The 17,159-nt window shown below is 33.9% G+C and overlaps 3 protein-coding genes across 3 annotated transcripts; 1 reads left to right on the plus strand and 2 right to left on the minus strand.

Annotated features, from left to right (window-relative positions):
• The first annotated feature begins 1,319 nt into the window (after window positions 1-1,319).
• LOC140814291 (uncharacterized) lies at window positions 1,320-4,045 on the plus strand. Its single transcript, XM_073173230.1, has 5 exons — window positions 1,320-1,451; window positions 2,724-2,783; window positions 2,941-3,024; window positions 3,136-3,314; window positions 3,770-4,045. Exons 1-5 carry the CDS (start codon window positions 1,430-1,432, stop codon window positions 3,866-3,868), a joined length of 444 nt encoding a protein of 147 aa, XP_073029331.1. The 5' UTR covers window positions 1,320-1,429; the 3' UTR covers window positions 3,869-4,045.
• An 830-nt stretch (window positions 4,046-4,875) lies between these two features.
• LOC140815124 (gamma-glutamyl peptidase 5-like) lies at window positions 4,876-8,627 on the minus strand. The gene is made up of 4 exons (XM_073174236.1): window positions 8,210-8,627; window positions 5,680-5,829; window positions 5,435-5,602; window positions 4,876-5,161 (listed from the first exon to the last, which is right to left on the minus strand). The coding sequence occupies exons 1-4, from the start codon at window positions 8,516-8,518 to the stop codon at window positions 5,060-5,062; spliced, it is 729 nt and encodes a 242-aa protein (XP_073030337.1). The 5' UTR covers window positions 8,519-8,627; the 3' UTR covers window positions 4,876-5,059.
• A 7,164-nt stretch (window positions 8,628-15,791) lies between these two features.
• On the minus strand, window positions 15,792-16,944 carry LOC140814393 (uncharacterized). The gene has a single exon (XM_073173351.1). The coding sequence runs from the start codon at window positions 16,743-16,745 to the stop codon at window positions 15,891-15,893; it is 855 nt and encodes a 284-aa protein (XP_073029452.1). The 5' UTR covers window positions 16,746-16,944; the 3' UTR covers window positions 15,792-15,890.
• Window positions 16,945-17,159: the final 215 nt, after the last annotated feature.

Here is a 17,159-nt window from a genome sequence, read left to right on the forward strand (position 1 = left end):
AAATTTGAGAATTCCCAATTTTTTTTATTAATTTAAAATTTATAATTGGAAAAACTAAAAATAATACAAAATTTGGTACCAAAAATATACATTTTTAATTAAATTTCACATAGATATGATTACAATCGCATGACTTTTACATAAAATCTTGTGTGAGATGATCTCACAAGTCATATTTTATTAGACGAATCTATTATTTGGGTCATCCATGAAAAATTATTTTTTTATTGTAAATATGAGTATGGTTCATCTCACAGATAGAGATTTGCGAGAGCGTCTCACAAGATACCTACTCTTTACTAATTATTATCTTTAACTAATATAAATTTAATGACAAATTTATTCTTGATACGAATTTTTTAAAATTTATTAGCATTTAAAATATCATACAGTATATTTTTTATATTTGATTTAACACAAAAACTCCTGTAAAATGATATCACATGTCAATTTTATAATACAAATATTTTATTAAAAAATATTATTTATTATACCAAAAATATTGTTTTTATTTTAAATATGAACACATTTCTGTCTCATAATATACTTATTATTTATTTAAACCATAAACTTTATGAGGCTAATAAATGTTAACAATCAAATGAAATTCGTACATCCTCCTCAGTTCTAGACTTGTCTCGTGCCGCACCAAAATACAGAATGTATATTTATTTATTGTGAATTAATTTATTTACAAAGTTAATGTATTTTTAAAAAAAAATTATGAAGATACAAAATTACATTGAATAAACATACAAAAATTTTATGAAATGATATTAATTAAAGTGTACTTATTTTTTTTAGGTATTTTCATGTACAAGTTTTATTGAAATCTTGGAAAAAAAAAAGTATAAAAATCTTTCAAATTAAATCCAAAAGAATATATCATCGTATATTCCAACTTAAACCAAAACCTCGTAATTGGGCTCCATCTTGGGCATTTTTCAGACAACATGTTTTTCAGTCTAAAAATAAAAATCAAATATATTGTAATTTATAATTTATTTATTGCGTACGTTAAATTTGAAACCAAAGTTTCAATTATCGACAAAAATCTTCTTTATTTACACGTGATTTACATGTTATTATATATATTCGAACTTATACGTAATTTACAGACTATTATATTTGTCTGAATTAACATTATGTATATCTAAAACGGTAGGAGTGATTTGTAATAAAAATAAATAAATAAATAAATATCAAATAGAACCTTCCCGAATGTGCGAGGGGAGATGCTGTTGGGCTTTTTTGACAAGTTAGACCGAACCAAGAGTACTAACCAATAATAGTGCGACACGTCATAATTGGCAAAAAAATCTCTCGCTCCTTGTCCACAATATATGTATATATATAAGGAGGTTTCGTGACCGCCAATCCTCATTTTCTCTCCTAGGTTTTCTACGTCGTCGTTTGCTCGAAATCAAACATGCCTCGCCGTAGCTCCGGTGGTAAGTCGGTTGCTTAATGTCTTCATTTTTTAGTGATATTATGCTATATTGGTTTGGGATTTGAGAGGATTTATTTCTACCAAGGATTTTTTTAGTTTTCGTTTCCTGCTGCATTATAGTACGTGTTTATCTTCTTCTTTTTTATGTATATAGAATTTTTCAGGCTTGAGTTGGATTTACAGTCTTAATCGCTAGAGATCTTATGTAATCTTTGTTTGTGAAATGCCAATTTTTTCTCGTACTAAGTTTCTGTTTTCTTGTGGTGGTGTAGATGCATTCAGTTTGATTAAATTTTTTAAAATTAAATATTGATATTGGAGAATTGCGACTGCGGCTTCTCTGGAAGCTCGACTGAGTTTTGTTGTCATTTTTTCTTCACTATGATCATTCTGCCTTTATAGAAGGAAGAACATTCTTAGTCTGTTGTATATTTGTTACTTATTAGAGGCGTGTGGCCTGCTAAGATGTGCAGTGCGGAGCATAGGTGCAACGCCGTAGATATGGCAAACACTTTATCAGAATCCAAAATATATACTGTCGGTCATTTTAATGGATGAACAAAAACACCACTTCTTTTAATCCAATAAAAATTATTTTAAGAAGCTATTTTATTAAATTTTGAAAAATAATTAAATGATTTTTTAATCATAATCAATAACTTAAATGTATAATCAATATTTTAAATTTTTTAAAAATAATAACTAATTATGGTAAAATATGTGTGTGCAAATCATCGCGTGAGTTGCTACTACAAAGTAAGTCAATAAAATATAATCTGTTGTTAACTTTACAAACTATGGACCCGAAATAAATCATATGTTCAGTAACCCATATGTGGAAATGAATTATCATCATCATAAATTTTATCTTGGATTCACTCTCTTTATGCTCAGTGCGTGCTTAAAAGTTTCCTTCAGAACTTTAAAGTGCATGAAAGCTTATATTTTATGGCCAAATTGCACACTTTGTTGGTGGGCACAAATGCTGAGCCTCGCTATAGCTTGAACCTATGTGGTACATGCATTACGAGCACACGCTTTATGGGCTACTAATGACTATAGTTTGTTGTATACTTGCTTTCCTCTGTTGTCTTGGAGTCTTGAAACTTTTTAATATGGAGTCTTAAAGCTTTTAACTATTTATTTATTTATTTGTAAGCAAACAAGTTGCTGAAGTAATGCTTTGTTTTTGTGGCTTTACAAGTTGAAATGTAGCAATCATGGATTCTCGATTCGTCGTTATCTGATGTTATGTGTGAATGACTTCTCACAGGAAGATCTGCACGTCCAGCTCCTCGCCCTGCAGCTGCACGGAATCCCCCACCTCAACCAGGTATCTATGTGTTGCGATTTAACGAAATTTACTCGCTTTCCTCACAACTAAAAGAACTGAATTATTGTTGAGCATGTCAAGTTCTTGTTGCCCAACCTCAAGGTTGTGCATATTTATTTGGACTTGGAGATAATAGTATAGCTTGTCATATGCACAGTAAATCATGCTCCTCCTCCTGCCCCCCTCCAAAGCAGCTCTGGTGGATCTATGCTTGGAAACATTGGGTCAACCATAGGCCAAGGTACTTGGAAATTATCTGAAGTTTAGACATATGATCTGAATACTCTGGGAATTGGAAGAGAGAGACGACATTCTATCTTTTTCACTTTCTACTTTCTTTCTATTTGTGTAGGAATTGCATTTGGAACCGGAAGTGCAGTTGCTCACAGAGCTGTGGATGCTGTTATGGGTCCTCGTACAATTCATCAAGAGACAGTTCTCTTGAAAGCTGCTACTGCTGAACCAGCACCAACCTCAGCTAGTTTGGGTGGTTCTGATGCTTGTATTGTGCATTCCAAGGCATTCCAAGATGTAAGTACAATGAGGAACTTTATTTTAGTGACTTAACGAACCTGTGACGTTTATAAAAGTTGGAATGGCTAGTAGCTTGATTATAAAACCTTCACATGGTGTTCCATCCACTTATTGAAAACATATCATCCTAACTTGTTAGAAAACATAGTCAATATTTCCTTTCAAAAGATCTCTCTTTGCTTGGACAGTATCTGAAATAGATGTTGCAAAGTGTTTTTGAATTTATGTCTGGATTGTTAAAACCTATTGCTAAATCCCGTGTTAGATTGATGATAGCTAAACCAAATCTTAATCTGTTGGACTCGATGTTCTCGGAGCTTTAATAATTCTCTATGTTTCTTTTCCTTCGGTTGATGAATGTGTAGATGACAATATGTTCTTACCTTGTCATTTAAAAGAAAGTTCTCCTGATGATGAGTGCAAGTGTGTGACATCTCTCTTTTCTTTTCCAGTGTCTGAATAGCTATGGAAATGACATCAGCAAGTGTCAGTTCTACATGGATATGCTGGCTGAATGCAGGAGAAACTCTGGTTCTGTGATGGGTTCTTAAGTGTATCGCTCCCTCTCAGATTCATCATTGATGCTTGAATTGCTATATTTATTGCTATGAATCTATTGTGACGAATTTTCCATCACTTGGTATTGAATTTGACATAACTCGACATAAATAATGCTTTGAGAGCATATCTGGTGGAATCAAATTTATCTTGCGCGTGTAAATTGGATATTCAGTTTCGTCTTGCCTTCAAATTTGTTGGCTATGTATCTTGTCTTCAAATTTATATATCTGCAACTTGTCTAATTTATTTTTAGCTTTTGATAGGGTAAGCCGTAAGAATCACGAATTTTTTATTTTCCGCAAATTAAATTTTAAGAAAACACTTGGGACTTGTAGAGAGGGACAGGACACCCTTACTCGTGAATATCTACCTTGTTAGGCATCTAAATTCGTGGTTTTCAATATTATTATACCTTTCCGTGTAAATTTTTGAAATTGCCAACGACAATTTTAATGGGTCGAGGACCATTTCCTATCTTCCTATTCCAAAGCAAGAATCACTCTCGAGGTAATGAACCTTTAGACAGGTGTGTGAGACATTAATGTCTTTATCACATTCACAGGTGAAATTGTGTTTTCCATTTTGAGAATTTTAATTAATTAATTTCAAGGTGAATTACTTCTACCAAAGATAAAAATGTGAAGTATTAATAATTTAAAATGAAACAAGAAATAAAAACGTATTGAAATAATATTCAATTTGGCATGCGTTGACGAAAGGCAGGCGGTCGAGTGCTGAATTCCCGGAAAATTGTTTAAAATATCCGAGACACCAATTCAAATATTGGACATATATTTTTTATGTCAATATTACTTTTCATGATAAATATAGATCACTGATATTTCAGTGAAATCATCTTATGAGTATTATTATATTTATTTTGAAAGGTCGCGGTCTTGTAGCAAATTTGGTCAGATAATAACATAACTGGACGCTTGGGTTCGAGCGTGACATGTATCATATATAAGAATTTGAATAAAACCAGAAGAAAGAGACATTTAATGGAACATAATCATTAAATTGATCAGCCCAATTTAAGCAAATACAGTGCTTCATTTTGACGACATCCGACGACGTCTTTAATTTAACTCAATTCCTTAGATGTTAATGGGAGCCTCAACTAGTCAATTCTTTTTGCCAAATTGCCCCATCTATTTACATTTACAACTCTTGGGTTCCTATCACAATCTTCCTTTAAGGAAGCTTAGGCATACTTTCTTCCACGCCTCCCTGTCTGGTTCACCAGCATGTAACCTAGACTTGGCCTCTTCAACAAGAGCCTCCTGTACATTTACCAGTGAATAAATTGTTATAATGAAAGCACCGAAAAATATAAGTAATGTTTACCGCAGTCTGTCGAAGCCAACTTTTAATGTCCTGTCTCATTATAGGCTTCACATTTTCACGAGGGATCCAAACTATAAACATATATATTAGATGGGGAAACCTTTCTCATTAGTCATGTCAGAACATCGATACACGATATCAAGAACCGGCTAAATATACTGCCTTGATTTGATCACTCTTCTTTAAATTCTAGGGACATAATCAAGTACCTCGATGAGCTTGTGATTGAGAAGGCGATCAATTATGTGTAAAACGATGTCTTTAGTGTACTCCGGATGGCCTTGGATTCCCATAATGTGATTGCCATACCTAAACATCTCAACTCCGGTCTTGTTTGACCAAGCTAGGACCTCAGCTTTTGGAGGGATTTCCCATACCTGGATAATCCCACGTTAATTACAATTTGTACAAAGTTGATCAGAATAATGAAGCGGTAAGTTTTCTTGATCCAAACCTCATCCCTATGGAACTCAATGATAGAGAGGGAAGCAGGGATTTTCAGAGAAGTAAATATTTGTGATGGCAAGAACTCAACTTCCCTAATACCAATGTCCCATCCTGTGGTCGCTCGGCCCGTCTTTCCACCAAGTGCTCGTCCCAAAATCTAATAATACAGAAGAAAAAATCCGTTACATGTATAAACAATGTCGTTACAAAGCAAGCTTAAGGTATGATTTGGATATCATCAAATTCTTGAATTCCCATGACGGAAAATTATGTCTACTAATATCTACTACTAAAAATGAAAATAAGTATACTAATTTACTATAATATTGTGTTATTTAAGGAGTTGTAAAGGCATAGCAATTATACTCAGCGCAGACCCCACAAAATTTAGAAGTCAAAAATTCAAGAAAATTATTGTGACTTATTTAAAATCATTTGGACCATTTTATATTTTATGGGACGGACACCCTTACATGGCCACTATGAAAACCATAATTGCTATTCACACGAAGCAAGTCAAATCCTACGGCGAGTGATGTGCAACACTGATACATAAAGATTTCTTGAGCTTAAAGCATGTGTGACAAGACTGGGAACTAATTTATAAACGTTTTGATGAAAATGAAATAAAATAAGATGTGAATTCATTTTTTAAAGCAATCAAACTCACCATTTAAACTTTCTTTCCTAGGTATGCAGGCAAAAAATAAAACCTATAATACTATTTTGTTCGAGATATATGTTTTTCGATATTTACGGTGTGAAGCATGACACACACAAAATTTCTTTTCATGTTATTTTTAATCAACATTTTATAAACATATCATCTTAACTAAAGATTATAATCGTCCCGTACACGCAAGCACAATTGCTAGCTAGGATAATTATCTAGGAAGTCATGTTAGTGGCTGAATTAAAAAAATCTAGAACAACTTCAAATATAAAAGCACAGACGGATACATTTTTATCCCATATGTATCTCAGAAAAGCATGATCGATTATAAAAACATTAAAAGGTTTTGCCAACTATCTCCGAGCTGGACACGAGAGTAATAACTTGGTTCCTTTTGGTATATATCGGAACTTACATCATCAAGACTAAACAATAATTTAACGGTAAAATATGGAGAAAAGTGTGAAAAGATAATGTGAAAGAGGTGTAACAAGTTTCTTGTTTTATACTGCCTTTTGAAACCAAACAAAATTTATCCAAGGGAATATTCAGAATCTTGGCATCAATTATATATGCCACCAAAGACATTACTAGCTACTTTGAAATAAATTTTGAATAATTTGGTTGAATTTGATATATGTTTGTTAATTCATAAGAAGCAAAGAACCCTCTAGGCTTTCTAAAAGAACGTAATGCAAAAATGTCCAAATCCAAATCATATACAAGTACACAACTCCATCTCAGAAACCAAACATAAAAGTTTTTGAAATTTTCTATTTATGAAAAAGTTTTAACATTTAGTTAGAACTATAAAGTAATCTGAGTTGGGTGCTTTTCAGGCTGATTGAATTGAACTTTAGTGTGACCTTTCCAACCTCCAACCACTACGAGTCAGACAAATTCTAGCCTTTAGTTAAAATTTTAGGTCACAATTAGGTTTCCATGAAAAATGTGACATCTACATTTGCAATCCAACTTATATTTTAATTTAAGATAGGCCACGTAAAGTTAACTTTCAATTTCTCTGGGAAAAAAAAGGGTTTAAACTTGGCATGCAATACATTTATTTAGTAGCTAGAAAATCAATTCCCCACTAATCAGATAAATTTAGCGAGGCCGCGTCGCGGCAACAGATTGGCAATGTGGAGAACAAGGCTATGTTTTCTACTTTAATTTCATAATAAAATCCGGAGTGATTGATGAGTTTATACACCAATTATTTCTAAAAAAAGTATTATTATTATAGAAGATGTAATGAAAATCTTGCAATATATAGGATTTAAATCCAAAACTTTATTATCGTCGTAGATCTTCAAAATATCTAGTAGAAATATTTTTTCAAAGAACAATCTTATAAATTTTCTGAATATAAAAAAAAGTGGAGAAATGAGTTAGAACTAAGCGAAGACCCGTGCAGCTGACATGAACCTGAAAAAGAAAGGACAATTGTGCAAAAACAACCACGAACTGCAAGAAATTACATCGAACTTTTAACAATATCGAAACCAAAAATTCTTTATTAATTCATGTTGAATTTTTCTATAGCATTTTTTTAAAAAAAAATGCTAAGAATATTACTAACGTTATGCAAGTAAAATATATTTTAATGATCATAAAATTGAGATGGATGAGTTGACCTCATTTAGCATAAATTTAATCTAAATATGAAGCTCAAAAAAATAAATTTTCAATAAAAATTAGTAACAAAAATAATTCTCAGTGATTAGGGGATACTCAAAACTATAGTAGTTGGCGTGCTAAAACAAGAGGCGAGTAGGATGGCAGAAAACGCGCCGAACTCTGAGCTGTCAATGGAAGGCAACGAAAAAGGCAGAAATAAATAAATTAATTAAAAAATAACAACCTGGTGGCCGAAGCAAATCCCGAGGACCTTCTTCTTCATGGCGTCCAATTTATTCAGCAGAATCACGAGTTTGGAGATCCACATGTCGCTCCCGTGCGCGTCATTGCAACTTCCGGTGATCACGAAGCCTTCGTACTCGCCGATATCATCGTCCGTCGGGAACTCGCCCTCGGCCACCCTGAACAGGTCCCACACCTCCCCCTCTTCCCGCAGCATTCTCACGAAAACCCCGTAATAACCGCCGTACACCTTCTTCACGTAGTCTGAATCGTCCGCGCACAGAAGGACGGCGAACTTCTGGCCTCCCATTTCCCTCTCCTCTCTCTGTATCTATATATATATGTATGTATATGTAGAGAGAGAAAGGGGGGATCGTGGGGGAAGAGGAGAGAGGGGATCTTGTTGAAATTTGGTTGGAACGAACTTAAACGACGACAGCCGCTTTCTTATAAAGGGGCCTGCGCGAGTGAATTTACGGTTCTGTCCTTCAAGGTCAATTGACTGAATTGCTCCTCACTCAATTGGCTTATTAAATCTTAAGCAAGGAGATTATAGTAAATTCCTTTGGTTTCCCAACGGACCCGTGCCCACCCCTAGTGAAAGGCAATGCAGGTCAATTAATCAAGATTGAGTCTCATGTGAGACCGTGTCACGGATCTTAATCTGTGAGACGGGTCAAGTCTACTCATATTTACAACAAAAAGTAATACTCTTAGGGTGTGTTTGGTTGAGTGGATTAGATAATGATATATTAATAGTCAAATATTTATCGTTAAAATTTTAAGATGTTTTAATAATCATTTTGACCCGGTTTAAGATCCAATTTTATTAATCAAATAGTTATCTATAAAATTAGATCTTAAACCGGGTCAAAATGATTATTAAAACAACTTAAAATTTTAACGATAAATATTTGATTATTAATCCATCCTTATCTAATCCACTCAACCAAACACACCCTTAGTATAAAAGTAATAATTTTTCATGGATGACTCAAATAAGAGATCTGTCTCACAAATACGATCTGTGAGGCCGTCTCACACAAGTTTTTGCCATTAATCAATCAAGTGGAAATCAGTCATGAATGATAAGATAATTTTGTGTGCCTAATTAAAAAAGTTAGTTAAAAGAGTTACCAAATGAGAAGAAAACGTTTCAGAATAAACGAGTTTATGAGATAAAAGTAAAAGTATGACAATATCAATCTTTATAAAGCAAGATTGGTGGTCAAATATTTTTACCATAAAGAAAGAATTGATTACATTTAGATTTTCTCTCCGATCGTTATTCTTGGGATAATGACGTAATAAAATCTGCATATTCAGTAGATGGATAAATTGCTTGCTTGAAACTATATTTTTTTAAAAAAAAAAAAACATTTTGTTTGTTTATTTATTTATTTTTATTTCTTTTTTATGTTATTTTTAATTTTTTTTCTTGTGAAGTACTTTAAGATGATTATCGGCAAATATTCAATAATTTTGCACAATAATACTCGTAACCAATTTTTGTTGCTTGGAGGAGATTTAATGATTTGAGTCATTTGACAAACAAATGCCGGTATCATGATTTGTCAAACTATAATCTTATTCAAATTTTCTATATTGATTTGGATTTTGAAACAAGAAGTTGGGTAAATTTATTGACTTTTGGCAATTTGTGGTCATATGTTTAACATAGATTACAACAATGTGCTTCAATTGTTAAATTATATGGCATATTTATACTACCACTGACATTGTGATCCTTCACTTCAGAGTTGGAGTCACCAATATCATCCAAGTCAATTCTACTACCCAAATTCTGAGAACCATCCTTTTGAGAATAAAAAAAAAAACCTTGTAGTGCACATTTGGATGAAATTGCGACCTAGTTGGAAGACATGGTGAATAATCAAACAGAGATAAATAAGAAATTTTTAGAAAGTCATGCAAACTCTATGTGTTTTCTGGATGAGCAAATTGAGCTTCTTATGCAACAAGTGTCTGAGATCCACCAAGAGAACGAGCGATTTTTGCCCATCCATTAGTGACCAATCATGTGTGGCTAAACAATGACAACTCAAATAACTAAAGTTGGAAGAGTGATTCAAATCATGTAGAAACTTCACCTGAATCTAATCTTCTACAAGTAATTGAGCTGGATAAAGAAGAATTTTTCAAGGAATCTCAATGTGAAGATGGGCCAACGATGAAATTGGAGGATGAAGAGAGACACAAGATAAATGATTTGAACTCATATATGGTCCTAACATATATTCCATCGGCAAATCCTTTATTTCCACCAACTCCACAATGTTACATCATCTACGAGGTTCATCCTGCATTAGATTGTTTTTCCCTATTACTCATTTCATGTCGAGTGTTGGTGGAACGACGAGATTACAATGTTAATATTATGTCAAGCTTGAGGGCATACATGAACAAGTCTCATATGTAATAATGTAAGATACTTACTATGAGCGGAAGCCGCTCTTCGATGATTGTTTTTCCATAGTGATGCGATCCTTCGAACCACGAAAAGCAAACGCGCTCAAAAAACGGAGTCACGCCCTCGATTCGATGAAACAAAGAAACAGTGTTTTTGTCCCGATCTTTTTGAACAAGTAAGTGTGTAATATTCACCTCTAAATTATGAAGAACTTAGCAACAAATATTAACGAGATAAACAGAGAAAAAAAATCAGAAAATTTCGAGAATCACAAGATTCAAGAAGATGAAGAATGAAAGATAAAACATATCTGATAACAAATAAAGGATAAACACAGATATGAAAATAAAAGGGATAAACTTACTTGAATCAAAGGGAACATAAAGCTCTGATACCAAATGATGTGAATCTTCGTACGAACGAATAGCAAACACGATTAAAATCAAATCGCGCCCTAAATTCAATGACGAACAAAGAATCTTTGTTTTTGTCCTGATCTTTTTGAACAAGTAAGTGTGTAATATTCACCTCTAAATTACGAAGAACTTAGCAACAAATATTAACGAGATAAACAATCAAAATTCAAGCAAACCTTCAAAGAACTCGTCTTTGACAATCCGAGTGAAGAACAATCGACAAACGCCACAAAGTGTTCAACTTTTATAAGTTTGATTTGAGAAACACACAAGGTGTATACAAAGCCAAGCTTTGAAAGTTGAGAGAAAAACTCACAAATTTGATACAACTCAATAATAATGTCAAAAGTTGTGTCTCTTCCATCAATAATTCGTCCATATATTGACTACAAATCAAAAAGATATGATAAATCTAGCTACCTAATCAATTAAAACTCTAAAGTAGGAAACAATTATTTTTCTCGCAACAGGGCGCGCTCGGGCGCGAGTTTCTACCGCTCAGGCGCGGTGCCTTCTGGACTGTTTGCGCTCGGGCGGTAATGTTTTACCGCTCGGGCGCAGATGGTTCTGGAGTTCACTTCTCGCACAGTAAGTTTGGCGCTCGGACGGTAATGTTTTACCGCTCGGGCGCGAAGCGTTCTGCCTTCATGCTCATTTAACACTTCCACAATGATTTTATGGCCTCCAAGCTCATTCCCATGTATCACGAACTCTTCAAGACATGAAATCTTGATTGCAAGCTCTCCTCGATCGCTCATGCGTCCATGCAATGCATCCTTGAACATCCTCCCAATCCGTTGAACGTCATGCCCGGCCAGATTCGTATCATAAATGATGTGTCCCAGATCGGTTAGCAAGAGTTGTCTTGGGCAAAATATATATGAATTCACAATCATTCTCTCATGAGCTAGCTTTTGAGATGGAGTTAGGTGGATTCATATCATATGGTATCAGAGCCATACTCTTGACTGGTCGTGTGGATGCATGTTCTTGGAAGTGCCCTGGAGTGCGGGTTAACGAAGGAGTTGGCACGAGGACATACAGTCTAAAGGGGTCGGGAATTCCTGGAAGTGCCCTGGAGTGCGGGTTAACGAAAGAGTTGGCACGAGGACGTGCAGTCTAACGGGGTCGGGAATGCCTGGAAGTGCCCTGGAGTGCGGGTTAACGAAGGAGTTGCCACGAGGACGTGCGGTCTAAAGGGGTCGGGAATGATGTGTCCCACATCGGTTAGCAAGAGTTGTCTTGGGCAAAATATATATGAATTCACAATCCTCCTCTCATGAGCTAGCTTTTGAGATGGAGTTAGGTGGATTCATATCACATAGTCAAGCTATAGACAATAAATTTAGCGTTTACTGGAAGACAACAATGTTTTTTTTTTGTTTGCTTCTATTTTTTAAGTGTTTTTCATTCTATTATTTTATTTTATTTTATAGATGTTGAATTCTCAGCAATAGTTTAGCTTGTATCCCAAGGAATTTTCAACATAAAGTATTATCACTTGAGGATTTCTGGCACTTCCCAAGGATCATTCAAGACTACGATAGTGTTATGGAATTGTTTTTACTTTTTATTTTTTTTCTCGTTTTATTTTATAACTGCATGACATTTAGGACATCGTCAATCTTTAAAATATGGAGGGATTGATTGCTTTGTTTCACATCACAATACTTAGTATGTTCTTTAATGTTTAATCCTCGAGCATGAAAGTTTTTTCCTGGCTATTCTTTGAGACACTGTACTTGAGATTACATGATACACTAATATACTTGTTGGATTTTGTTGTCACTCAAGAGATTGCATCTTGTCTATAATTGATTGAGATGAATTGTAGTTGTTCCCATATATATTATATCATCTTTCTTTGGCATGTTACAAGTTGCAATGAAGTAGCCCTTCTTTTTATAATTAAAACAAGCTTGATTATGATAGTTTGATCATTTTTACAATAATAATTAAACTTGGATTGATTTTTTATCATACATTTTTCAAATTTCTTGACAAATAAAAACATAATATCATTGTTTATCTGATCAGCAGATTTTCTACATGAAGATTATTCACAGGCGGTTGGAGTGAGAGTTGTGGCGGTTAGGGCTTTTGTGGGTTGAGGAGTGGAAGGCTCGTCTTCTGTCTAGATCCCTAGCTTGAATTTATATGCTCTTAAATTTGCAAATAGATAATACAACTCAGGTTGGTTGATATTCTTGGACTCTCTCATTATCATCGTCTTTACATTTCATTACCTTCAAGTCAAGTTCAAGGTTAAAGTATTTTTTTCTAAGTGAAACAAGTTCAATTATATGTTAAATCGTTTATCAAACTCATTTAAGAATTTGGCGGGCTTTTGTCAAATTTTTGAATTGCGGCGGTCAGCTTATTCTTCTTTATTTGATTATTTTCCTCGTGGAGTTGGGTCAACTTTTATCAAATTTATTCGGCAGTGGAACAAGTCTTGATCTTGCTAAACATGTTCTTGTCAAAGTTCTTTTAGATAATGTTTTTGGTCACATTGTCTAGATTAGCTTTCTTGTTATCCTCAGGGTCCACTCTGACAGATGCTTTTCTACAAGCTGTGGTGCACCTTCTGAAATAATTATTATTTTGGCTTTGAGGATCTAAATCGGGTTTTACGTGATGACATACCAAATGTCATCATCTTATACGGCTAGATGTGCCAGCATACATATTTTTCAATTTTCATATTCTTTTTGAAAAACATATGAATTTTGTTAAATGATTTCATTTGAATATGTGAATATCAGAGTTCATGAAAATTTCACTCTAATACCACTTGTTGGGATCAAAAAAGAGTTTAAAAGAAATTATTAAACTATTTTAATTTTTTTTAAAAAAATGGAGCTGGCTTTAACAATTATTAACTGTTAAAATCATTTCTTGAACTCCTAAACTTAACTGGATCACTAAAATAAATTTGAGTGTGGAAACAGTCTGGTTAGACTAGTGATGTACTATATTTAATGCAAGGAATCAATCAACACACCAGCTAGATAAATAAAGGATGAATAAGTGCTTGATTTAAATGGATAATATTTTGTGGATGTTCGGAGATAACAACTCATACGTCACCCCTTCTTCCACTTAGAAAAGAATTCAATAAAAAGTTTTGATTTATACAGTACTTATACAAATTCACTTCGACTAGGATTTATCATATTGCCTAATTTGAAGCTCTTAGTAATAAATGAACACAACTAGTTCTAGCTTGTTTAAGAACCATCTGTTCATGAAAATAAAAAATAAAATAAAAATTTCCAATGAAAAGCTTTGAACTACTTGAGTTAGTACGATAGCACAAGTTGATCATTAATAATCTGATATACACAAATAGGTGTGTGCTAGTTGAGCGGCTTGATATATGAACAATAAGTGTGCTTGTGTTCTTGTATAATACTGTTGTAAACGTTTGAATCTTGTATTCGTCTTGTTGTTATGTGTTTCTGAAATTTTGAATGTGCATATTTATACCCAAAGTTTTTCAACGGTCGGAAACGTTTCAATAGTCATATGTATATTTTCCCAACATATTAGTATTGTCAATGTCTCTTCATCGTATATTACATTTAATGTTTCTTTGGTTTTTACCGCTTCAGCTCTTTTAGCTTATAAAAAGTTGATAAACTTTTGACATTTAGGAAACATTAATATCAATCAGAACTTGATAGGATACTGTTATTGATATTTTATCTGGTAGCATTGAACAACTTGAGTTGTTATATCCATCTTGATCTGCTAATATCTGGCCGGCTGGAGTGTGGTTAGAGATTTGAATGGTATGACTCCAGACACTTCTTTGATAAAACAATCCGGTTAGAGACAAATTCAATAGATGATCTTTTGACGATGTCTGCAGCTTGAACTGCTGATAGAACTCTTAAGTGGTTTGTCTTGTCTAGCAGCTAGAGTCTTGTAATTATATGAGAATGACAACTAAACCAGCAACAACTCGATGTTGTTTTTCTATTGCCAAAACTTAGGGTAATTTAAACTTAAAAATGTACATGGCAAATGGTTATATATATTTTTTTTTACGAATATCAGTAAAAATGAACATTTCGCCCTTTGCTGGATTGCTTGGGTATCTCGTACGCCTGTGTCTTCTTTCTCACAATGCTGCTCCAATTTTCTCTAGTACCATACATTTTTAATGGGATTGAAGTTATAAAACGTAATGATTATTCAAAGAGTAAAGTTTTGCAAATATCGATCGATTTTAAAAAGTGAAATTCTTGAAATATATGAATGTGTGATGCCATTTTCCCTCTAGAAATTAGACTTGTTATGTATAGAATTTTTTATATGGCGCAGAGTAACATAATTGTCTCAGAAGAAACATGACAACGAAAAAAAATCTCTAATATGATCTCACGAATAAAGTCAATTATGTTTGTATTTAGAATAAAAATTATAATTTTTGGCATAAAAAATAATATATTTCGTGAGTGACCCAAATAAAATATATATCTCACAAAATTGACTTGTGATTATGTAATAACTAAAAAAGAGTAGGTCTCTTGTGGGACAGTCTCACGAATATTTATCTGTGAAACGGGTCAACCCTACCGATATTCACAATAAAAAGTAATACTATTAGCATAAAAAATAATATTTTTCCATGGATGATCCAAATAAGAGATATGTCTCAAAAAATACGACACGTGAGACCGTCTCATACGAGTTTCTGACTTTAGAAAAATACAGATACCACAGCCCGTTATTGCAAAGATACTAAAATTACATTTGATACCTTAAGGTTAGTATATCCAAATCCTGATTCCTCTTGGCACAAAAGACGAAACAGAGCATCCAAGTGCCTATACAAGAACTGTCTCCTGCGACAAGTTAAAATCAAGGCAGCGGGAGCTATACAAAACATTTTCGAGAACATCCTCAATTTCTTCAAAACAACTCCTCAAATCTCCCTCAAATTCATCCCTTTCGTCGACATTGGAAAACCCGCACGATTTCGGCTGATGCTCGAGCATTTGCCTTTCGGATTCGTGGCTCCACACAAGATTTTGCAGTGATTGAATCACTTGTTGATCATGAATCTGCTTCTCTAAAGCTAGTCTTCGGTACTGATTCAACTCTAACTCGATCGAGCTCTTCTCGTTCTGAAGGCGTAAAATCATCGCCATTGCCTCGGCAGCAGCGGAGGCAGACGCAGCCCTTTCTTGTTCGAGTTCTGCGCGAGCTGCACTCACTCTCCGACGCTCAATTTTAATCAATTTTTCTAACTCTGAAACATCCTCCGTTTCGAAATCATTTTCAGCATTAAACTCTTGATCAGAATCAGTTAAAATGTCAGATTTTTCGTCCCTTTTCTCCTCGGTTTCATCAGCCAGCGAGACTCCCGGATCATCCTTCAAGAATTTGAGAATCACCCAATTCCCATCAAGAACATTTCTTAGACAAAATCCGTTCTTTAATCCACCGGATTTCACGGTCAGATCACGTAAAAGCTGAATCAAACTCCACGGGAACCAATCCGAATACAACAACTTCAACCCAAAACCAAACAGCAAAAACATGCCCAAACATTCATAAACCAGGGTGAATTGCTTCAACAACCAGACAGAATCCATCAAAATGAACTTCAGAAACCACTCGTGGAATCCAAGAACAGGGCCCGCGATTATGAAAGGGTAAAAACAAACATAAATCAGCATCTGGGAAACAACTTATTTGGTACTTAACACTGATACATTGATACGTGCTAAAAATACAGTGATCTGTTCATTCCAGACATCCAAAATCCACAGGAAGGAGAGATGTCGAGATTGACGATGTTCATGCGGAACAGAGAAACGAGGCCAAAAGATTGATAATCAGTGGCAGAAACGGGCCCGAATCAGAAACGAGTGCAGCATGTGGACATTTTTACGATACTTTATTGTTCTATATATATATATATATATTAATATATATATATTAATTAATTATATATTTATTTTAGGATAATGTGGAATAGGTAAAAATTGTCACAATAAGGAAATTTTAAAATGCTATTTTAATTAGGCAGATACGCATATATATTTTTGAATTTTTTTAAATTTTCAAGAAATTTATGACTATTTATTTGT

This window comes from Primulina eburnea, chromosome 15 (assembly GCF_022965805.1).
Source record: "Primulina eburnea isolate SZY01 chromosome 15, ASM2296580v1, whole genome shotgun sequence".
Taxonomy (NCBI): Eukaryota; Viridiplantae; Streptophyta; class Magnoliopsida; order Lamiales; family Gesneriaceae; genus Primulina; species Primulina eburnea.

Coding starts and splice junctions, on each gene's coding strand:
- LOC140814393 (XM_073173351.1), bottom strand. CDS start 16,745: ATGCTGATTTATGTTTGTTTTTACCCTTTCATAATCGCGGGCCCTGTT.
- LOC140815124 (XM_073174236.1), bottom strand. CDS start 8,518: ATGGGAGGCCAGAAGTTCGCCGTCCTTCTGTGCGCGGACGATTCAGAC. Junction 5,603..5,679: donor TTGAGTTCCATAGGGATGAG/GTTTGGATCAAG, acceptor GGGATTATCCAG/GTATGGGAAATCCCTCCAAA. Junction 5,162..5,434: donor TCAATCACAAGCTCATCGAG/GTACTTGATTAT, acceptor GTAAATGTACAG/GAGGCTCTTGTTGAAGAGGC.
- LOC140814291 (XM_073173230.1), top strand. CDS start 1,430: ATGCCTCGCCGTAGCTCCGGTG. Junction 2,784..2,940: donor GAATCCCCCACCTCAACCAG/GTATCTATGTGT, acceptor TCATATGCACAG/TAAATCATGCTCCTCCTCCT. Junction 3,315..3,769: donor ATTCCAAGGCATTCCAAGAT/GTAAGTACAATG, acceptor TTTCTTTTCCAG/TGTCTGAATAGCTATGGAAA.